This window comes from Erpetoichthys calabaricus, chromosome 3 (genome assembly GCF_900747795.2).
Source record: "Erpetoichthys calabaricus chromosome 3, fErpCal1.3, whole genome shotgun sequence".
NCBI classification, from domain to species: Eukaryota; Metazoa; Chordata; class Cladistia; order Polypteriformes; family Polypteridae; genus Erpetoichthys; species Erpetoichthys calabaricus.
The window spans coordinates 211300073-211325268 of NC_041396.2; the positions used below are offsets into that span (position 1 = coordinate 211300073).

At 35.8% G+C, this 25196-nt stretch overlaps 1 protein-coding gene across 2 annotated transcripts in view; it reads left to right on the plus strand.

Moving 5' to 3' along the window:
• The window catches only part of sh3yl1 (SH3 and SYLF domain containing 1), a 75979-nt gene that overhangs the window by 31894 nt on the left and 18889 nt on the right, over positions 1-25196 (plus strand). For both annotated transcript variants that reach the window (XM_028797751.2, XM_028797753.2), the window contains exons 4-6: positions 10461-10525; positions 11091-11203; positions 23340-23468. In XM_028797751.2, the coding sequence (XP_028653584.1) occupies positions 10461-10525; positions 11091-11203; positions 23340-23468 (307 nt within the window). The remainder of the gene's footprint in view (positions 1-10460; positions 10526-11090; positions 11204-23339; positions 23469-25196) is intronic.

Consider the following 25196-nt stretch of genomic DNA (forward strand, 5'->3'; position numbering starts at 1 on the left):
TTGTACCCGTTCACAATCACCACGCCTGTGTGTGAGCTCATACCGGGTCACTCCGAACCACAGAACACCCTCCCCGCCTGAAAACTCGGCCCCGGTACGCTCCCATCTGGGTGTATTGCAGGTCATGTCCCCTTCTCTTCCAGGACTTCTCCATCCTGCCGACTACGCCAATGTCACAAACTCGACACAGAGCCATAGAAAGGTTTGGGGCAGCCACCCGTATAATTGATTTCCTGGCTGCAAAAGTCGTTCAAATGAATACAGCACTGATGTGCACACAACCGAGTCCAAAACAGAACTGAGGGAATAGGGAAAAGGTGCAGGCTTTTAAAGGGGAAGACAGGAAGTGAGATCATAGGGGTCGGACTCATGAAGGTTTTCAGCCATTGGTTCGAGCCCGAACGTGACATCACAGGGGCCAGAGCTGGCAAGGTCTCCTTCCATAGGCTCGGTCCCGGAAGTGATGTCAAGAGAGCCAGGTGGAATCTACCATGAATGGTCTACAGGAAAGGGAGAAAAAGAGTCAGTGCACTCTGCAACATCCTGGCATGCCTCGGAACTGCCCTTACTCAAGCCCTTTAGCTGCCTCCCTTGCGCACGTGTGTGACAGATGACAATAAAGCTGATCTTTTTTTAGAAATCTGGTCTCACCTTCTCTCTTGTGCAAGTTTGTGACTCACATATTATTTAATTGCATTATTTTTGTATTGATTTCGAGTGCATTTTAACAACAAACAACCAAGTTCTTTTTTCATATTTTCAGCTGATCTCAGTAGACTCTCTAACGGCTAGTGAACTGGGATACGCAGCAAAAGTATGTTTTATGATCTTGTCCTTGTTCTTTAGAATCGTGCAGATAGGTTAACGGTTCATGTTATACAAATGAGCAACATCGACCATCTTTTAGCCTCGCTCTACTCTCTCAATTATTTTCACTTGTTTCCATCGTTATTACCTGGCGCCTCTTAGTAGTACATCACCACTGTTTTTACGCTTAATTCCGGACATCTTGGGCTTGAAGTAAAGCGTATTAATGTAAACCGAGATACAGCCAAAAACACAACTTTTAGAGGATGCACGCATGTGACTGAGAATGTAAGCAGTAATAGCGTGGGTGTTTTGCGCTCTGCCTAGCGGCAGACACATGAACTAACTTACACCCTGCTTCAAAATTTGAAGTTACGGTACAATTTTTAATTTTTCACTTATTTAAATAATTTTCAATTTATTGGACATGCCCGTTCGCATCTTTGAAAGTTCGTAACATGAAGGTTCATATGTAGGTGACTTACTGTACTGTCCTCTTGTGCTTCAAAATGTACTTGTCAGTATTTTGGAATACAGCGGACCTGTTGTATAAAGCTCGCTTACACAAACCTGTGTAATACAGTTAGACTTCTTTTAGTAAAATCACTTCAAAATAACAAAGAAGCAGCTACATAACTCAGAAGAACACTATAGATTTAAATTTTCCATGTAGAATTCTGGCATTTATTGACATTTTTCAAAGTAATTTTAATAGTGCAAATATAAATGAATTGTAAATGTGATGTACAAACACCTAAATAATGAATGTATTAATATTAAGAAAGTACAAACAATGTGGTCTCATGGCATTTTATTTACAGTTCTAAAGAAAACAATAGTGTTTACTTCAGATTTGTTTGTAAACCTCTAGTTTATAAGGCAAAGAGTGGTATGCTTGATGACTTTGATGCTGCAGTTATGACTTATTTATGAGGCAATAATCAGCAGGAATTAAAAGCAATAATGTATAAGTCAGTATTCTTACAAGTGTGGAATTTAAATCAAGAAGCATTATGCACAAACTCTAAAATGTAGTTGTGAGGCAGTAATACAGTATTTACATAAATAATTTGAATTATACAGTACTTATCTGTGAGTCTTGAGGATTTTTTTACTATTTTTTTGTATTCATTTAAATTAATACAGAAGACAGTTAAAAGTCTTCTCATTGATGTTATAAAAGATACTGTGTATTTTCAGCTGTTTAAATTATTTAAGAAAACATACTGAAAAATGCTCTTTGCTTTCTGATAATTGAATAGCCAGCCGATTACATTATGTTCTCTTCCATCCAGTCTTTCTTGCAGTTAAAGAAAAACTTAGCTCTTGTAGATTCTATAAAACCTACAGTTAGTTAAATTACTTTCAACAACACCTAGATAATTAATGCGTTTTTTCAATCAGTAATATTAATCTGCACATTTATGTTAGTACAAAGGCTGCTGTTACAAGGTAACTTCTTGCAAAGAAAAATAAATGCCAATTGGTGTACTAGGTATGATGAATTAAGTTCAAACTGTGACGTTTAAGCCAGTTTGGGACTTAATTAGAGGCAAACAAACAGGGTATGGTATCCTGGGGCCTCATGCATAACGCTGTGCGTAGAATTCACACTATAACATGACGTAAGCACAAAAGCGGAAATGTGCTTATGCACAAAAATATCCAGATAGATGCATAAATCTGTGCGAACGCCAATTTCCACGTTTTTCCACTCCATAAATCCCGGTCAGCGTGAAAAGCAACGCACATGCACGTGCCTTCTGTCCCACCCCAACTCCTCCCAGAATTATGCCTCTTTGAATGTGGAAATCAATATAAATAGCCCTTAAGATCAGCCTTCTGTGAAAAGATAATGGCAAAAGCAAGAGGGAAAATAGAAGAATTTCAGTGAATACCAAGTGGAGGCAAGGAAAAACATACTATTTGTTGGTTTAAACAGTGGTATAAACAACAAAAGGAAGTTGATTGAGTGACATAGCGTGTCAGAGAAACTCGAAAGCTCAAGTTCACAAAATCGCACAGTGCCTGAAATAAAGAAGTTGTCACATATCAAAGTCGCCGTGAAAAGGTGAGTCGTAGCCCACTGTCTAAGTGTCACATGAAAGCTTATTAGGACACAGTGGGGAAAAAAAGCACGAAATGTCAACTTTAATCTCTAAATTTCCACTTTAATCGCGTAGTTTATTTTGTCATTAAAGTAGAACATTATAAACTTCATCCTAAATCATTTAATTTACTAGTTTCTCAATCCCATCGTAACTAAAGTAGAATGTTAAATGCTTCGTTTTGTATTTGATCTTCTATGTGCTCTATGTGTGTGAATCACTACGTGCTTCTGGGCTTTCTCTTCCTGCGACAGGACACAGAATCCATTACATTCGTGATATTACAGCCCTCTGTATAATTAAAACTAGCAAAATACCCGCGCTTCGCAGCGGAGAAGTAGTGTGTTAAAGAGGTTATGAAAAAAAAGGAAACATTTTAAAAATAACGTAACATGATTGTCAATGTAATTGTGTTGTCATTGTTATAAGTGTTGCTGTCTTTTATATATATATATATATTATATATATAATATACACACACACATAAACATTTATATACATATATATACATATCTACATATACACATATCTACATATATATACACACATACATAAACACACACATAAGACTTATTGACTGAAACGGGCTTTCACAAAAAAAGTTAGGGCTTTGCTACAGGATACACCCTCCACAAGTTAACCAAGTAAAAATAAAATATATATTTATGTTTTATTTAAACCTTTTAAGTTCGTATGCATAGCCCCATTTGGCTGTTTAATTTTTTTTTTTCTTTCTTCAGTAATATTTAATCTCCTTAAAGAAAAAGAACATATCGATTTTACTTTTTTTGTATCTCTTTAGTAATATTTTACTGTAAAAGGATAACCAGTATTTAAACCTTTTATGTTACTTTATACATTTATTTTACACAATGTTGAAAAATTAATAAGAAAGCTACATATTTTGGCAGCTGCTGCTTTCATTTTCAATGAAATGAAAAAAGCTCTCCAAGAGAAAACGTCAATGAAGAAGAAACAGTTTGCACTATCTAAAAATCAGAAACCCTCATTTATAAAAGTTTGCTGCAGATGACTTAACTAAAAATAAATGAATAGTTCCTATGTGTATAATACATATTTATCTATTTTACTTATGCCTTTATTCCACCAACTTACAACATCTGAGGTACAATTTGTTACATTACTTTTGTTTTTTGCAGCACAGGCAGGTGAAGTGACTTCCTCAGGGTCACACAGTGGTGTCAGTACCACGATTTGAACTGACGGGTGTTGGAGTCACGTGATCATCTCCCCTCCCATTCACCTCATTTCATTCAGTTCATTTCGCTCCGAGCTGAGCTCCGCAGCTGGCGCGGTCTTGCTGTTCTTGATTTGCTTTTCACATGGCCAAATATACGTTGCATGCTAAAGAGTAAGCTCAGCGTACAACTTGGTCATATTACAACCGGAGGGGCGAACTGACAACATGGTATACAAAGAGATCCTTAACAAATAATTATTGGTATAATTTCCCTCAGTTTATTATTTAAAATTGTAAAGCAGTACTTCGCCGCTGCGAAGCGCGGGTATTTTGCTCTATATATATGTGTGTGAATGTATGTATGTATATATGTATGTCTATATTTATATCTATCTATATATATATATATATATATATATATATATATATATATATATATATATATATGTAGATATGTAAATTTGTATATGTGTGTATATATATATATATATATATATATATATATATATGTGTATATGTAGATATGTATATAAGTATATATGTTTATGTATGTATATGTTTACATAACCTAGAATATATATATATATATATATATATATATATATATATATATATATACTGTATATATATATATATATATATATATATATATATATATATATATATATATATATATATATATATACATATACATATCTACTTATTGGCTCCTGTATTTAGGATATGGCAGGTTGGATAATGGACAGATGGACATTTGTATGCATAGCCCCATTTGCCCGTTTTCGTTTATTTTCTTTCTTCAGTAATATTTCAGCAAACCCGGAGCTTGTCAGTTCAAATCGTGGTACTGACACCACTGTGTGACCCTGAGGAAGTCACTTCACCTGCCTGTGCTGCAAAAAACAAAAGTAATGTAACAAATTGTACCTCAGATGTTGTAAGTTGGTGGAATAAAGGCATAAGTAAAATAGATAAATATGTATTATACACATAGGAACTATTCATTTATTTTCAGTTAAGTCATCTGCAGCAAACTTTTATAAATGAGGGTTTCTGATTTTTAGATAGTCCAAACTGTTTCTTCTTCATTGACGTTTTCTCTTGGAGAGCTTTTTTCATTTCATTCAAAATGAAAGCAGCAGCTGCCAAAATATGTAGCTTTCTTATTAATTTTTCAACATTGTGTAAAATAAATGTATAAAGTAACATAAAAGGTTTAAATACTGGTTATTCTTTTACACTAAAATATTACTACAGAGATACAAAAAAAGTAAAATGGATATGTTGTTTTTCTTTAAGGAGATTAAATATTACTGAAGAAAGAAAAAAAAATTAAACAGCCAAATGGGGCTATGCATACGAACTTAAAAGGTTTAAATAAAACAGAAATATATATTTTATTTTTACTTGGTTAACTTGTGGAGGGTGTATCCTGTAGCAAAGCCCTAACTTTTTTCGTGAAAGCCCGTTTCAGTCAATAAGTCTTATGTGTGTGTTTATGTATGTGTGTATATATATGTAGATATGTGTATATGTAGATATGTATATATATGTATATGTATATAAATGTTTATGTGTGTGTGTATATTATATATATAATATATATATATATATATATATATATATATAAAAGACAGCAACACTTATAACAATGACAACACAATTACATTGACAATCATGTTACGTTATTTTTAAAATGTTTCCTTTTTTTTCATAACCTCTTTAACACACTACTTCTCCGCTGCGAAGCGCGGGTATTTTGTTAGTATATATATATATATATATATATATATATATATATATATATATATATATATATATACATATACACACATACATGCAGTTTCAATAACATAGAAATCAATATAAATATTAACATCATTATCATATGAGAATATGAAGTAATATATAAGAAGCACATTTATAAATTATTAAACAGTAAAATCTTCTTCTGTAATTTGCTACCGTGGCAATTTGTGTGTCTGTCCAGGATTTTAAATCACCTGTAGCTCGCAAACCGTTTCACCTATTGACTTGAAATCTGGTACACATATAGTACGTCACGTCTACTATCCGCTTTATGGGTGATGATTGTATTACTCTTTTAATCTTTATTTTATTTTATTGTAGAATCAACTCCTATCTGCGCACACCAGGGCGGCCGTGGGCGGATGCGTATGGTGTATTCACTCCATGTTATCGTGCATTGCGCTGTCACTGGTATTTTGATAAAAGAATTTGAACAACATATAAGAAGCGTATAAATTATTAAACAGTAAAACATTAACATTTAAGAAGTAAAGTTACATTAAGTACTACTGCAGTGCCTTCGGGTATACCTCATTTTTTGTTTGCCCATTACATGCTTAAATGTATACATTTTTTGGTGTACCTACCCGAGAACACGCGACATATAACCGAGCGTGGGAGAAGCATGGATTTTAAACACGCATTGAGTTCATCTGCTGGTCTCCCTCGTGGAATAACTGGTAATGTTTGACTAAAATCTACAGCGAGTAAAACGACATTACCTCTTATTTTTTTTTTTTACGATCTCTGAGATCTTGCTTTTTTTGGTTCAAGGCTTCATAAGCTCTTTTATGTTGTATGGTGTACTTATCCCAAACCATCATCTTTGAATGTTGCAAGACTTTCGCCTTGTATGTAGATCGGGGTAATTACATTCATTGCATTCCTAGTCTGAATCACAATCTGATTGTATGGGTGGTTACCTGGCACTGTAGGGTTGACACCCGTCCTTTAAAATACGGAATCGTGCCGCATTTGAGAATGAAATTGTGCGTCCCGTTTTGAATCAATACGGGACGGGATTTGTCCCGTATTTTTTTTATCATTTTTTTTAAAGCAGCGTCTCGTGCAAATCATCCAACACGCATTTTATGAAGATGCCTCCTTTCCTACTTTTGATTGGGTAATACTTCATGTCATCGTTAGTTTGATTGGTCTTTTTAACTGTCCAGTGAGGAGGGCGGGTCTTTTAAGTAAGTACCAGTCTGCAAACTGTTGGCACTGAGATGTGGCACCCGCTGCAGTATGCGTCCCTTATTTTTTTGTATTAAAAGTGGTAACCCTACATGGCAGGTAACACTTAAGTTTGGTCATGAAGTCGTCTAAAATCCGCCACGTGCCCTCTTTTAATTGCGAGAAGCAGATATATATAGCCAAATTCTCGCGGTTCGTTGCGGCGAAGTACGGCTTTTAATTTTTTAATAAGAAAAGAAAACCTTTTTAAACGGATCGAAAATATACCAATAACAATTTGTTAAGGATCTGTTTTTTTCTGAACCTCGCTTTTCACAGCTGTCGCGCTACGGCGTGTGTTTAGTTTATTTGACAGTATGTAGATCGTGGTAATTACATTCATGGCATTTGTTTTCTGAATCACAATCTGACTGTATGGGTGGTTACCTGCCCGGTAACGCTTTTGGTTGGTCAGGAAGTCGCCTTACATCCGCCACGTGCCCTCTTTCTGTTTCCAGAAGCTGATCATAGAATGGTTTTAATAGTTTACTTTCAAATAATGCAAAGAGTATGCGACATGTGTTTCTCCCTAATTCTGGGCTCATCAGGCATACACACTCACTGCATCACCTCTCGTGAATCGAATCTCTATCGTCAGCGCCAGAGTTGAAGCCCCTAATGTTGCGGTCAGCAAGTCGGCTAACATCCGCCATGTGCCGTCTTTCAGTTGCGAGAAGCAGATCATAGAATGGTTGAAACTGTTGCCCCTAACGTTGCGCCACGGCGTGTGGTTCGTTTAAACCTCGTGTCTTCTCATTAAACTTTTATCTCGCGAATATGTTATTGCAATCCGTAGCGGGAGCGTTTCTATAAACTTAATTTAAACTTACGTTTTACACCGTGCTTTGTTTCCCTTATGAACATGCTTGTATGCTTCACTCGCTCCCTTCTCAATTGTTTAATGAATTTTTTGCTCTTCGCTGTTTGCGGCTCTTCCGTCATTTCCCCCTACTTCGTTCTTTTATCTCGCGAATATGTTATTGCAATCCTTAACGGGAGCGTTTCAATAAACTGATTGAAAATAGTTTTGCATTTACCTTTTTAGTAAAAGGCGAGCTTTTAAGCCTGAGAAATCACCCCGTAAATGCACACGTTTAATTGCACATGTGTTAATATGTATGGTTACACAGTATTAAAAGACAGTGAACAACCTCAGTTACCTTTGTTCTCGCGTTTGATAAAAGGCGAGCTTTTAAGCCTGAGAAATCACCCCGTAAATGCACACGTTTAATTGCACATGTGTTAATATGTATGCTTACACAGTATTAAAAGACAGTCAAAAATTAACGTCATTTACCTTCGTTCCCGCGTTTGACTCGTGCTGTAAATCTCTTCCTTGTTTTTAGTTCACGTGATTACGTAGGAGGCGTGATGACGCGATACGTGACTCCGCCTCCTCCATTACAGTATATGGACAAAAAATGTGTTCCAGTTATGACCATTACGCGTAGAATTTCGAAATGAAACCTGCCTAACTTTTGTAAGTAAGCTGTAAGGAATGAGCCTGCCAAATTTCAGCCTTCCACCTACACGGGAAGTTCGAGAATTAGTGATGAGTGAGTGAGTCAGTCAGTCAGTCAATCAGTCAGTCAGTCAGTCAGTCAGTGAGTCAGTGAGGGCTTTGCCTTTTATTAATATGTATAGATACTGAGATGTATACGTGATATTTTCATGATGATAGGAGTTAAAGCATATTATTAAACATGGGAACACGGTGGCGCAGTGATTGTTCATGTCTCACGCAAGATGCTTGCTGCGCCATGAGCGACCTTCGATGAAATACTTTATTGTTGCAGTACTGTCTCTTTCAAACGTACTAACCTCCAATTCCGGTCCTTACTTTTCTTTCTCCAAATACCCAATTGCCATACAATCAGCTCTGTAATAGACGTTAAGCCATCTTTAAGCTTAGAACGCTGATTCTTCAAAACTGTTAAGGAACATTGAAATATCTTCGTAGTACATGTTTAATTATTCTATCCATCTATCCTTCCAGTGTCGTGCCAGCCACAGCAAGAATACAGCACGAGGCAGGAACAATCCATGAATGGAGAGTCAGCGGTTCGCTAGCACGGCAGCTCCATGTGGTTAAAGTTTTATATATAATATAATAAACATATTTTGCTGCATTTCATCTCAAAAATTATATCGTCATCATATGTACAGTAAATATGCGCTTTATAAAGTGGCTCAGATTGTGCAATATTATAACTATTGCAAGTTTACAGTGAGGTAATTGTACTTATAAGTACAAACAGTTCTACAAGGAACACTTGATGGACTGATTGAGTGCGTTTAGAGTTCTTGGGATGAAACTGTTTCTGAACTGCAAGGTCTGTACAGGAAAGGCTCTGAAGCGTTTGCCGTATGAGAGCAGTTCAATAGACAGCATGGCTGAGGCAGCGTGTGCTTGATGCTGTATACTGATAATTCTCTTTCCGATCAGCTGCTGTTCAGCTGTGATTCACACTCAGATACAGTGATATAAATACTCAGAGTGGTGCCGTGAGAGTAATATGGAAACAGATGATCCAATGTGGCAACACCTAACAGGAGCAGCTGAAAGAAGAAGAAGAAGAAGGTGCAGTGAGAGTAACAACGCTAAAGCAGTTATGGTATTTGGAATAGTTTGACCATTCTGTGGACCATTATATTATTACAGGTTAATTACAATCAGATGCATTAAACTAATAAACAATATGCGGTTAATTTCAGTGTATTTATAATGCCGCGTCAGGGATGTGGATCTAAAAAAGAATGGGTAACCACACAGGAACAGTAGCACTGCTTTGACCCTGGGTGCCGCCAGTCTGCAAAACCGAGTGGAGAACTTGCGTACGACAGGGTATGAGCTACCGTGGAAATGTGCATGGCTTTACACGAAGTTTAGGTTTTATGCATTGCGATTTGAATGTGGAAACGTTCAAACGCAACGTTTTTGTGAGTATGCACCATTTATACATGAGGCCCTTGGTGTAAATGGACAAAAACAAGGGTCAAAAAAGATGCATGTAACCTGGACAGGAAAAACTTCAACACTAAGCACTGGTAAATTAGTGATCTGCCTAAAATCATTCCTTTATGAATGATAATTTGCAGATGCTATGAGACTCACTGCTGGGTAACCCTAATAAGCCAAAAACCTCACAGAGTTTCAAAGACACTTTTGTTATTGTTTAGTTTGTGTTACTACAATAAAGTATGTTCTTATGTCCTCATCACTTTATACTATTTAGAGACATTTGTAGAGAGAGAATTAGTCTCTTTGTAAAAAAAGTATTTAATCATGTTTTGCATTTTAGGCTGGTCAGCCCCTTCTGCTATTGGCATTGCAGGACTTGGAGGAGGGTTCGAAATTGGAATTGAAGTAAGAAAACTATATTTCTAACTAGCAAATTTCCAAATGTATTTTTCTGTTAAGGAAAACTAAATGATATTCCTACCTATTCCTACCTAACATTGTGCAAATTTATTTAAAAAAAAACCTGAAATATCACATTGACAGAAGTATTCAGATCCTTTACTCAATACTGTACTTAGTTGAAGCACCTTTGGCAGCGATTATAGCCTGGAGTCTTGTTGGTTATGGCACAACAAGCTTCACATACCTGGATTTAGGGATTTTTTGCCATACTTGTTTGCAGATCCTCTCAAGCTCTGTCAGGTTGGATAGAAACTTTTGGTGGATAGTTATTTTCAGGTTTCTCCAGTGATGTTTAATTAGGTTCATGTCTGGACTTTTTTTTTTATTGTAATTGTGCATTTTTGAAGATCTGCTAATAAGTCTATCATGCTTTCTTGGTAGCCTAATATTTAGACGATCACCTTTAAAAATAAATATAAATCCTAACTTGAGATATTAATACCCAAGAGGTGAAATACACTATATGAAACAAATAAAAAAAGTTAAACTGACTTTTACTTTTAACCAGGTGTCAGACCTAGTTATAATTCTAAATCACAAGAGAGCAGTTGAAGCTTTTGCAAAGGGTGGCAACTTAACTCTAGGCGGAAATTTCACTGTTGCAATTGGACCTTTAGGCAGGTAAGTTTTTTTTTTTTTATATATATATATATATATATAAATAAATAAATATAGCTTAATAAAGTAAATCAAGTTATATTTTTTATGTCTCTTTTTTCACTTTTTAATACTAAACCCAAAAATGGACATCAAACAATATAATACAACTTATTCTTTGTATAGCTTTCTTCATTGAGTGCAGGGGCAGAGCGCTGTGAACAATTCCATGAAAATGTCATCAGGTATTCTAATCTCTGATATTGTAATATAAAATGCAAGCATAAACACACAATGTTAAAAAAAAAAAAAAAAAAGATATATTTTTGAAAGTAGTTTCAAATCTAAACACAGAGCACACAGCTTGTTCATATTTTGGAATTTTTATATGTCATCTGGACATTATTCTGTGCCTTTTTAGTGCCAGAATTTTATCCAGGTTGATGTGCAGTTCATCATGATTGGTGGCTTGGGAGGCAGAACAGAAGAAGCCATGTCTTGTGCTTTGTTTGCTCAGTAATGTGAGTGAGTAAATGGAAAAAGAAGCTGAACTTTTTTATTGGTTCAAGAGAGGTGAATGATTGCTGTCAAATCTGTCAGAGTAGCAGAGAGTTAACAAACATTTTGTTGGGTAAGAGCCAGTAATGCATTTGTTAAAACAAACGTTTCAGTCTGAAAAGTATATCTAACAAAACCAGTTAATTATACCATGATGTAGATTTTTAGCCATACAATCCACTCCTAGTGCAATCTTTTTTCAAATGTATATTGTGTGTACTTTTTTCTTTCATTCTTTAGCATGAACTGTGAATTCTAAATACTTAATTTGTTAATAAAACTGAATTAACCTAGCAGTGCCATTTAATATCACAAATAGAGGCTTGCTTGCTTTTATATTGCTTATGTGTTTTGTGCTTCATCATCTTTATATTATCTGAATTTTTCTTTCTTAAATCTGTTTCTTCTTTGCCAGTTATTGCCCTAACCTTTGCAGCTTATTGTGTAGTACAAGGTTATCCTTTTTGATACTGTCTTTGGTTTTTTTCTACCTATTGCCATTGTATTTAAACTGCTATCATTAATAATAATAAAAATAATACTTTTTGCATTTATATAGCGCTTTTCTCACTACTCAAAGAGCTCAGTAATTGCAGGTTAAGGGCCTTGCTCAAGGGCCCAACAGAGCAGAGTCCCTATTGGCATTTACGGGATTCGAACCGGCAACCTTCCGATTGCCAGTGCAGATCCTTAGCATGGCTTTTGTAGTATAGCTGGCATCTTCATGTTTATGTACTGATGCCTATAGTTGTGAGCAAGTCTACTCAATTCTGTAGTCAATCAACCATCTTTTAACTGACGGCTGAAATGTGCTATGAAAAAATAGTTTGGGAAGGTGTGTTATGCCTGCTACAGGGATTATAAAATTGTTTAGCTAGTCTTAAACTCTTTAAATGTCATACCTATAGCGTAATGCTGGCAAACTAGTCACACAGTATTAATTACATGTACAGTACATTGCCCTCTGATGCATTTTTTGATTTTGTAATGAATGACATTAGAAAAAATATGCGGATTTTAATAACTGATCCAAACAAGTCTGTTTTAAGCATATTTTGCAACTACTGAGTTGCATCTAAGCCATTCAGTCTTTGTATATTTAGTAAAATTAAATAAATTCTTATCTTATTAAATAAATATGCTTTCAGCAATTTATAGTTCACAACATATTGCACAACTTTATTTGTTAATGTTTTAAGACTAGTCTGATGTCCTGTGCCAGGAGGGATAAGCTAATTAAATTTGTAGTGATTCTATGCACCACCACAGCCTGATCAAAGAAAGGGAATAAGATTTATGCCTTGTCACACTAAATGAATTGTCTGTTGTATTTGCTTATATTATCACAGGGAGTTTTGAACAGGGTTTGTCTTGTCATGGGGTTAAGTTCCTATGTGTGCGACAGTTGACAACACATGAGTACTCTGCTGGAAATATAACCCATACAAAGCCAATAAACAAAGAAATGCCTGATCATACCCCAAAGGATTAAAACCAACAGAGAGAAGCAATGGGAGCTTCAAGAAATTAAGGGAAGTGGGTATTCTGGACATCTCAAATGGAGGAAGGGTTTGTGGAGTTTTGGAGCCAGCACAAATGTCAAATCAACATCTCATCTTTGATGTACCATGGTAGAGCAGAGAAAGAAAAAAGATGCTCCACTTTCATTGCCTGAGAAAATGTGTCAACTGCAATACTTTCTTGGCATCCTAGGAAATTTCTAACTGTCCTGTTTCACCACTATGTGTATATATAATATATATATATATATATATATATATATATATATATATATATATATATATATATCTCTGCGGTGGGTTGGCACCCTGCCCAGGATTGGTTCCCTGCCTTGTGCCCTGTGTTGGCTGGGATTGGCTCCAGCAGACCCCCGTGACCCTGTGTTCGGATTCAGCGGGTTGGAAAATGGATGGATGGATATATATATATATATATCTATAATAATAAAAGGCAAAGCCCTCACTGACTGACTGACTGACTCACTCACTGACTGACTGACTCACTCATCACTAATTCTCCAACTTCCCGTGTAGGTGGAAGGCTGAAATTTGGCAGGCTCATTCCTTACAGCTTACTTACAAAAGTTAGGCAGTTTTCATTTCAAAATTATACGCGTAATGGTCATAACTGGAACCTCTTTTTTGTCCATATACTGTAATGGTAGGCAGCAAGATGGCCGTAGGAGACTGAGTTGCGTGTCGCGTCATCACGCCTCCCACGTAATCACGTGAACTGACTGTGAACTCAGTACGTAGAAAAGAAGGAGGAGCCCCAAAGAGCGCAGAAGAAAACATTCATTACACAATTGACAAGGCAGCGAAACAATAAGAAGCGAGTGAGTGACGCATACAAGCATCTTCATAAGACACGAGGTATAAAAAAGCACGGTGTAAACCGTAAGTCTAAATTAACTTTATAGAAACGCTCCCGCTGCCGTTTGCAATACCATTTTCGCGAGATACAAGTTTAATGAGAACACACGAGGTATAAAAAAGCACGGTGTAAACCGTAACCTTAACTTTATAGAAACGCTCCCGCTGCCGTTTGCAATACCATATTCGCGAGATACAAGTTTAATGAGAACACACGAGGTATAAAAAAGCACGGTGTAAACCGTAACCTTAACTTTATAGAAACGCTCCCGCTGCCATTTGCAATGACATATTCGCGAGATACAAGTTTAATGAGAAGACACGAGGTATAAACGAGAGTTTGCATCACTTTGTAACAGAGTTAAAATTGCTGTAGCGAGAAACTTTTAACTGCCGGGTCTTAGCTAACATTAAATAAACCCGTGGACATCGCAACATCACACAAGAGAGTGGCTCACGTGAAGTGACTGAACGCAGCAGGAGTGATCACTTCCATGAATCAAACCTGTTCAAAAAACACATTACACAATTGATAAGGTAGGAAAAGAATATGAAACAAGACACGGTATAAACCGTAACTTTAAGTTTATAGAAACGCTGCCGTTTGCAATACCATATTCGCCCCTGCGAAGCGCGGTGATTTTGCTATATATATTAAACTATTTCAACCATTGTATGATCTGCTTCTCACAACTGAAAGAGGGCACCGTGGCAGAAGTTAGCCGACTTGCTCACCAACCACAAGCGTTACCTGGTAGGTAACCACCCATACAATCAGATTGTGAATCAGACTACGAATGCCTGCAATGTAATTACCCCGATCTACATGCTGTCAAATGAACGAACCTCACGACGTGGCACAACGTTAGGGGCTTCGCCTCTACGTCCGAGGATCGATTCCCGTAAGGGAGTGCAGTGACTGTGTACTCCTGATGAGCCCACAATTACGGCGAAACACGTGTCGCATACTATGCATCTTCAAAGCACGGTGTAAACAGTAAGTTTAAATTGAGTTTATAGAAACGCTCCCGCTGCCGTTTGCAGTACCATATTAGATGACTTTGTAACAGAGTTAAAATTGCTGGAGCGATAAATTTTTAACTGCCGGGTCATGTCGCGTGTTCTTGGGTAGGTACACCAAAAAATGTATACATTTATGCATGTAATGGGCAAACAAAAAATGTACTATACCCGAAAGCACTACAGTAGTACTCAATGTATCTTTACTTCTTAAATGTTAATGTTTTACTGTTTAATAATTTATACGCTTCTTATATGTTATTCAGATTCTTTTATCAAAATACCAGTAACAGCGCACTGCACGATAACGTGGAGTGAATACACTTGACATGACCATTCATAGTATTTATCCTCTTTCTCTGTACGTTTACCATTCGTTTGCTCAGAGGTTGATGCGCTTGCTGCTTAATGAGCAGCTCTTGACCCTAGCGTCCCGCTGCTTCTCTTCTTTCGTCGGCATCTTTTCCCGTTAAAACTGATTTTTTTTAAAACTTAGTATGTTTTCTTTAATTTTTCAGTTAAGCTGGCACTTAAGTCTTCAATCTGCCTCAAGAATGATTAGCGAAGGTGGTAGACAATGAAAACGTCAGCCTTACGCATCCGCCACGCACGCACTGGTGCGCGCAGCTGTGAGTTGATTCTACAATAAAATAAAATAAAGATAAAAAGAGTAATAACTTGCAGCACCGCTATTCAATTACACTTGCCTAACGCCTCTCCTAAGGGGAAATACTGTGGGATCTGGGCATCCGTCAAAGCAGCAATCACAAGCCCGATTAGAAAGCGGGAAGCTGTGAATTGTTGTCTCCCTCCCATGTAACAATCACAGCCCGTGTTGCAACGCATTATGTATGTATATGTATATATGTGTATGTGTGTGTATATGTATGTGTGTATATATATATATATATATATATATATATATATATATATATATATATATATGTGTTCATATGTGTGGGAAAGCGAATAGTAGACGTGACGTAGTATCTGTGTACCAAATTTCAAGTCAATAGGTGAAACGGTTTGCGAGCTACAGCTGATTTAAAATCCTGGACAGACAAACGAATAGCCACGGTACTGTTTTATAGAAGAACATTTTAATGTTTAATAATTTATATTTATATGCAATGTGCTTCTTATATATTACTTCATATTCTCAAATGATAATGATGTTAATGTTGTTTATATTGATTTCTATGTTATTGTAAGTGCTCTTTATTTGTGGAAAAATAAATTTGGCAATTAAACTTATTTTATACATACATTTTATTTTTTTCTCTTGCACTCAGTGAGCGAATCCACTCAGTAATCAGCTATATATATATATATATATATATATATATATATATATAAATATATATATATATATATGTATGTGTATATATATATCTGTATATATATATATATAGATAGATAGATATATGTGTATGTATGTAGATATACAAATATGTATATATATGTATATATGTTTATATATATGTAGATATACAAATATGTATATGTATATATATGTATATATGTGTATATATATGTAGATATACAAATATGTATATATATGTATATGTGTCTGCATGTGTGTGTGTGTATATATATATATATATATATATATATATATATATATATATATATATATATATATATATATATGTATGTGTATATATATGTTAATATATGTATATATATGTGGATGTGTATATGTATATATTTATGTATATACAGTATGTTTATGTATATATATGTTTACATAACCTCTTTAACACACTACTTCTCCGCTGCGAAGCGCGGGTATTTTGCTAGTATATATATATAATATATATTGTCACAAGAATGAGTCGGAGACATCACAAAGGTTTGGGGCAGCCACCCGTATATTATGCTTGGCTGCAAAATTGCTCTTTTTAGGTACACGATGTGAATGGTTTCAGAGTCCAAAACAGAACTGCCTGTACTGAGGCAAGATGGCAGTTTTAAAGGCCTGGAAAGGAAATGACGTCAGCGTAGCAGGAACTAGGAGTGGCGTCCTCGTGGTCGGAAGTGACGTCATCCTTGGGGCCGGCAAGAGGCGGGATTTCCTGGGAAAGGTCTGCAAGGGACTGAGAGAGATAGTCAGTACACTCCACCGCCCCCTGGCCTGGCGTAGAACTACAAGTGATTAGGCCCTTCAGCTGTTCCCCATGCGCACGTGTGTGACAATATATATGTATTTTATATATATATATATATATATATATATATAATATACACACACGGTATATTATATATATCTATATATAATAGCTGTCCTGCGGATATACTGTATATCGATATAGATAGATATATATTAGATGTATCTATCTATTATATAAAAAAATCTTGGTTCATCTCGGAGAGACACTTTAACATCACGCGAGACTAGACATTATAACCTTAGGAAGCAACACCTGTGAGACAGTGACTTTTGCACGTCACGCCCTACTTACAAACAATTTAAAACAAATTCACGGACATCTAACCTTGCAGTTGTTGGAATGCTTTTGGCAGACACACTTCATGTGCTATCAACTCTTAAAAATGTTATACGTTCTAGATGGCATGTGAACGACTAAGCGAAGAAGAAAGAGCAACGTGTCAACAAGAGATACAAAAACGTTGGAAAAACAAGAAGGCAAAAAAGGATGCACAAGAGAACAATAATAACCTATGTGCAAATTCAGAAAATAAGGAAAGTAATAATCAGCCCGGACGTCCCACGAGAGACAGTTTAGCGTCCTGCAAGACAAAGTAGTGAGACAAAAGGACAGCTGCTGTACAGGCTTTTAAATAATCGACGGGAAGCACGACAAACAGAACACACAGCATGGCAGGAGGAGCAGTAAGCAAGCAAGTGATCTGTCTGCATCTCCAAAGCGTGCGTTCAGCCACCCCCTTCACAACGCGAGCGACAGAGACGGGAAGTGGCTGGCGCATGGCGCACCCTGGTGTGGAGCGAAGCTCCCTAGTGTATATATACATGCAGCTCTCGATTGCAGCAAAAAAAAAAAACATTGACAGTGAATTCGGAATTTCGCCATCGACACTGTCAACTTTCTTGAAAGACAGAGCAAAAACAGAAGAAAAATCTCGGGTTGCAAACGTGTACTGCTGCATTTGAAGACGTTGAAAAAGCCGTTGTTATGTGGTTCAGTGATGCTCGTTCAAGAAACATTCCTATTAATGCGGCACTCATTCAAGAAAATGTGAGGTTTGTAAACTCTCTTGGGACCTCCCACAACTAGACATTAAGCCGAAGAGCGTCCCGAAGTGCGATCTCCGCGTCTGTACGGGGCAATAGCAGACTCACAGATATGCTGTGTCTCTCCGCCAAAGTAAACAGAAAAGATCTCGATGGGTGATGCAAGGTTAGGAGCACGTACATTGTCAATGCAGATAACAGGATAACTTGATCAATGACCTGCACGACCCTGCCTGACTGCTGTGTCTGTGTATAGTAGAGTGGCAGATCACGCTACAATAAATAACTGTGCCGTTCCTTTTTCAAGCTGAATAAAGCTGGTTTTGCTAAAATACTAATACTCTGCCTCGTGTTTTGGGGTGGAAGGCAGGTACTGTGAGCCTCATATATGTATATGTACACACAGTGGAACCTCGGGTCACGAACGTCTTGGACCATGTACAAATCGGGTTACGACCAAAAAGTTCGCCAAACTTTTGCATCTGTTCACGACCACATACTCGGGTGACAAACAAGCCAGTTTTCCTTCCGGTACATACGCGCCGATGATTTCCTCACGTGTTCAGTCTCTCCCTGTGCAGCAAGCGAGAGAGAGCATGAGCGAGAGAGAAACACGAACACACACAGGCAGCGTGAGAGAGATGGGGCTGGACGCATAAGGTAGGAAGGCAGTTAAAGAATGCACTGGACTTGATTTTGTTTTCACTTTTGTTTACAGCGATCGGTTTGTAGCGTGCATTGTTGCAATGTTACTTTTCTTGGTGGTTTATAGATTTTTTCAAATGTTCAATTTTCCCTGTGCTTAAAACTCATTAAAAAACAAAACAAAAAAAAGTGTTTTTAGCCAGTGGCTGGTAGCGCTATAGTGCGAACTATTGCAGTGTTAGTTTTCTCTGTGTTATTGAATGTTTTTACATTTAGTTTACTACTAGCAAAATACCCGCGCTTCGCAGCGGAGAAGTAGTGTGTTAAAGAGGTTATGTAAACATTTATATACATATCTACATATACACATATCTACATATATACATATATATATATATATATATATATATATACATATAGACATCCACATATATATACATATATCAACATATATATACACATACATATACACACATACATACATACACACATATATATATATATATATATATAAATATATATACTGTATATACACATACAGACACACATATATATATATATATATATATATATATATATATATATATATATATATATATAGCAAAATACCCACGGTTTGCAGCGGAGAAGTAGTGTGTTAAAGAGGTTATGAAAAAAAAAAAAGGAAACATTTTAAAAATAACGTAACATGATTGTCAATGTAATTGTGTTGTCATTGTTATGAGTGTTGCTGTCTTTTATATATATAATATACACAGACACACACACATAAACATATATATACATATAGATATATATATACATATCTACATATACACATATCTACATATACATACGTATATACACATCCACATAAACATATATATACATATACAAATTTACATATCTACATATACATATATATATATATATATATATATAAACTGTATATATATATATATATATATATATATATATATATATAAACTGTATATATATATATATATATATATATATATATATATATATATATATATATATATATATATATACTGTATATATACATATCTACTTAGTGGCTCCTGTATTTAGGATATAGCAGGTTGGATAATGGACGGATGGACATTTGTATGCATAGCCCCATTTGCCCGTTTTCGTTTATTTTCTTTCTTCAGTAATATTTCAGCAAACCCGGAGCTTGTCAGTTCAAATCCTGGTACTGACACCACTGTGTGACCCTGAGGAAGTCACTTCACCTGCATGTTGTGCAAAAAACAAAAGTAATGTAACAAATTGTACCTCAGATGTTGTAAGTTGGTGGAATAAAGGCATAAGTAAAATAGATAAATATGTATTATACACATAGGAACTATTAATTTATTTTCAGTTAAGTCATCTGCAGCAAACTTTTATAAATGAGGGTTTCTGATTTTTAGATAGTGCAAACTGTTTCTTCTTTATTGACGTTTTTTGTTGGAGAGCTTTTTTCATTTTATTGAAAATGAAAGCAGCACCTGCCAAAATATGTATGTTTTTTATTAATTTGTCAACATTGTGTAAAATAAATGTATAAAGTAACATAAAAAGTTTAAATACTGGTTATTCTTTTACAGTAAAATATTACTACAGAGATAGAAAAAAAGTAAAATGGATATGTTCTTTTTCTTTAAGGAGATTAAATATTACTGAAGAAAGAAAAAAAAAAATTAAACAGCCAAATGGGGCTATGCATACGAACTTAAAAGGTTTAAATAAAACAGAAATATATATTTTATTTTTACTTGCTTAACTTGTGGAGGGTGTATCCTGTAGCAAAGCCCTAACTTTTTTCGTGAAAGCACGTTTCAGTCAATAACTGTTAAAAAAAACGTGTAAAGATATTGACAATAAGCTAAGTCATCTGCAGCAAAGTTTTATAAATGAGGGTTTCACCTTTTTAGACAATAAGCTACGCAAACCCAGGAAGACATGGAATCGTTTAAATCAAGTATCATTACATGTTCCTTTCTTAAAGAGAAGTAAGGCAGTACTTATAAGCTTACATATTTATATATAGACATACATATATATATATATCTATATCCGAAGCCGTGCATGCACACTCTTTTGAGAATGCAACGTATAGTTGTACAGAAGAAAAGCAATCTTGCCTGAAATGAATGGCAACCTTTTGTAGGTGTATGAAGTTAATTTAAACTTCAGGTTTACGCGGTGCTTTCTTTCCGAAGTACCTGCACTCATGAATATGTCTGTATGTGTCAGTCGGTGAAATCCACGCGCTTCGCACCGGCGAAGTAGCGCTTTTAAATTTTTATTAAGAAGAAAATAAAACGTTTTTAAATTGAGGGAAAATATACTAATAACACTTTGTTAAGGATCATTTTTTTTGTGAAGCTGCCTTTACTCGAGTGATCACTTCGAGCTGACTTGGTGGGCAAGTGTAAGCGTTACCTGGAAGTAAGCACCCATACAATCAGATTGTGAATCAGACTACGAATGCCGTGAATGTAATTACACACTCACTGCACTTGCTTACGGTAATCGAACCTCAGACGTCAGCGCTAGAGGGGCTTAGCAGCGGTGAAGTATTGGTTTTAAATTTTAATTAAGAACAAAAGAAAACCTCAGAGGTTCAATTCCCGAAAGGGAGTGAAGTGAGTGTCCGGCTACCTACCAGGTAAAGCTTATGGTCGGACAGCAAGTGACGTAACATCAGCCACGGTGCCTTCAGTTGTGAGAAGCAGATCATAGAATGATTGAAAATAGTTTTGCATTTACCTTTTTAGTAAAAGGCGAGCTTTTAAGCCTGAGAAATCACCCCGCAAATGCACACGTTTAATTGGACATGTGTTAATATGTATGGTTACACAGTATTAAAAGACAGTGAACAACGTCAGTTACCTTTGTTCCCGTGTTTGATAAAAGGTGAGCTTTTAAGCCTGAGAAATCACCCCGTAAATGCACACGTTTAATTGCACATGTGTTAATATGTATGCTCACACAGTATTAAAAGACAGTCAAAAATTAACGTAATTTACCTTCGTTCCCGCGTGTGACTCATGCTGTAAATGTCTTCCTTGTTTTTAGTTCACGTGATTACGTAGGAGGTGTGATGACGCGATACGTGACTCCGCCTCCTCCATTACAGTGTATGGACAAAAAATATGTTCCAGTTATGACCATTACGCTTTGAATTTCGAAATGAAACCTGCCTAACTTTTGTAAGTAAGCTGTAAGGAATGAGCCTGCCAAATTTCAGCCTTCCACCTACACGGGAAGTTGGAGAATTAGTGATGAGTGAGTCAGTGAGTGAGTGAGTCAGTCAGTGAGGGCTTTGCCTTTTATTATTATAGATTACGCTCTGCATTCCATGGTTTAATTAACTATATTTGTGCTTAAAAACTTAAAAAATATATATATATTTACATACAGTTCGTATGGTCTGGAACAGATTAATTGTATTTACATACAATCCTATGGGGGAAATTGCTTCAGTTCACGACCAAATCGGTTTACGACCAGAGTTTTGGAACAAATTATGGTCGTGAAGTGAGGTTCCACTGTGTGTGTGTGTGTGTGTGTGTGTGTGTGTGTGTGTGTGTGTGTGTGTGTGTGTGTGTGTGTGTGTGTGTGTGTGTATATATATATATATACACACACATATATACAGTGGAACCTCAGGTCACGACCATAGTAATTTCCCCCATAGGATTGTATGTAAATACAATTAATCCATTCCGGACCATACGAACTGTATGTAAATATATATTTTTTTAAAGATTTTTAAGCGCAAAAATAGTTAATTATACCGTAGAATGCACAGTGTAATAGTAAACTAAATGTTTACTTACTTCTTCTGTAATGTTTACTTCTTCTGCTTGGGCTCTCTCTCACTTGCGCTCTCTCTCGCTCGCTCGCTCCCTGCACAGGGAGAGACTGAACATGTGCGGAAATCATCAGCACATACGAACCGGAAGGGAAACTGGCTTGTTCGTCACCCGAGTGTGTGGTCGTGAACAGATGCACGTTCGTGACCCAAGGTTCCACTGTATATATATATATATATATATATATATATATATATATATATATATATATATATATATATATATATATATATATATATATATATATATATATATATATATAATATATTATACATTTGTAGTTGTCCACAAAATATATATTTTAAATGCCTATTTACCCATGGACCTCTTACTCGTGGAATGTCTATTGGATACAAATGATGCTAGGGTAAACAAGCCAATCACAATGTATTTTGCCCATGAGTAAACTTGGTAAAAGGATTACAACTGTATAAGCTTAACATGTCATCTATCATCTTTTAAAGAAACATTGAAGGTGATGTTTCAGTTCGAAGTCCTGCTGCTGTGTATACCTACTGCAGATCCCGTGGATTATTTGCTGGAATATCTCTTGAAGGAACAGGACTAATTGAACGAAAAGATGCCAACAGAAAGTAAGTAATTAATCTGGAAGTCATGTTTTTCTTTGAGCAAGAATTATTCAGAAGAAATAAAAATGTAAACAACATAAAAAGAAATGTATAGGGTTACTGAAAATATTTTCTGCTAATAATTTTGTATAGTTGAACAGTTAAAGACACATTAAATAATAGTTGGTTGTGTTTTCAGTTAATGAGGTTGAATGTTTTGTTATGGCACCTGCTTACCTCAACATTAAAGCACTGTAGAAGGTGGTGAAGGTGATACAGAATATTACAAACATCAGTGGATTTCTGTTCAGTATATACTGTATATAATAGTTACTAGCTATTCAAAAGCAAAGTGTCTTGTTAAAGATTTCAGCTGTCTTGCACATTTGCTTTTGTCCCTCTTTTCTTCTACAAATGGTACAGGATCGTGGACACTTGCACCAGAACATTCAAAGACAGTTTCTGTTAACAGGTCGTAAAGGTATTAAACTGCAAGATATAACAACTTGCACGACATTTTTATTGCTCTTTAATTAATATTGTTTTTATCAGTATGCTGCTGCTGCTGGAGTATGTGAATTTCCCCTTGGGAATTAATTATGTATGTATGTATGTATGTATGTATCTATCTATCTATCTATCTATCTATCTATCTATCTATCTATCTATCTATCTATCTATCTATCTATCTATCTATCTATCTATCTATCTATCTATCTATCTATCTATCAAGTAAACACTGGTACAGTTTACAAACACAACCTATACCTTTATTACAGAAAGTATAATTTCTGCAGAAGACAGAGAGAAAAGGTTGGAAAATGTTTCTTTTAACTAAGTGCCTGATATGTGGGAAAAAGACATTTTCATTAGGAAACTATACTTGAGATGCATTTCTTCAGGGAATAAATATATTGTTAATATACTTATTTCTAGAGTTAACTATATTTCTTCCTGTTCATCTTTTCCCACCTCAATGTTGGATTGATGTGCTTAAACAACCTTTTCCATACAGCTTGGTCCTGCACCTCCTCCCCAGTCAGATCCTTTTCCTTTAAATCTTCTTTTACTCTATCCATCCGCCTCCTCTTTAGTTTCGCTGGCTTTCTCTTCGCGTGTACTTCCATTCCCATTGCTCTTTTGCCAACCAATTCATTGTCTGTCCTCATCACCACTTGACGTCTGTACCACTTTGACCTACTTTCCTGTGCTTTTTTAGATATCGCTGCCACTTTTGTTGTACCTCTGATTTGTCTTATTTCTTCTTCTGTCCTTTTTTGCAACTCCACACATCCATCTCAACATTCTCATTTCTGCTACATCTAACTTATTTTCTTGCATTACTACCCATATCTCGGCTTCATACATCAATGCTGGTGTCTTAAAAATCTTACCTTTAACCTTCGCCTTAATTCTTTGATCACACAATACTCCTGATACCTTCTTCCAATTACTCCATCCACACTATACTCAATGGATTATCTCTGCATCTAATTTTTAATCTTGGGCTACCAGTGATTCTAGATATTTAAATTTATCCACTCTTTTTAATAACAGTCTTCTTACTATTTATCTTCAGTCCTCTATCTTTCCAAAGCCCTTCTCCATTCTTCCAACATCATCTCCACTACCTCTTTTCTGGTGCTACACAACACAATATCATCAACAAAAAGAAAGAATCGGGGGATTGGTCTATTATCCCATGTCTCAACACATCCATAACCAGATAAAAGAGGAAAGAATTTAAAGAAG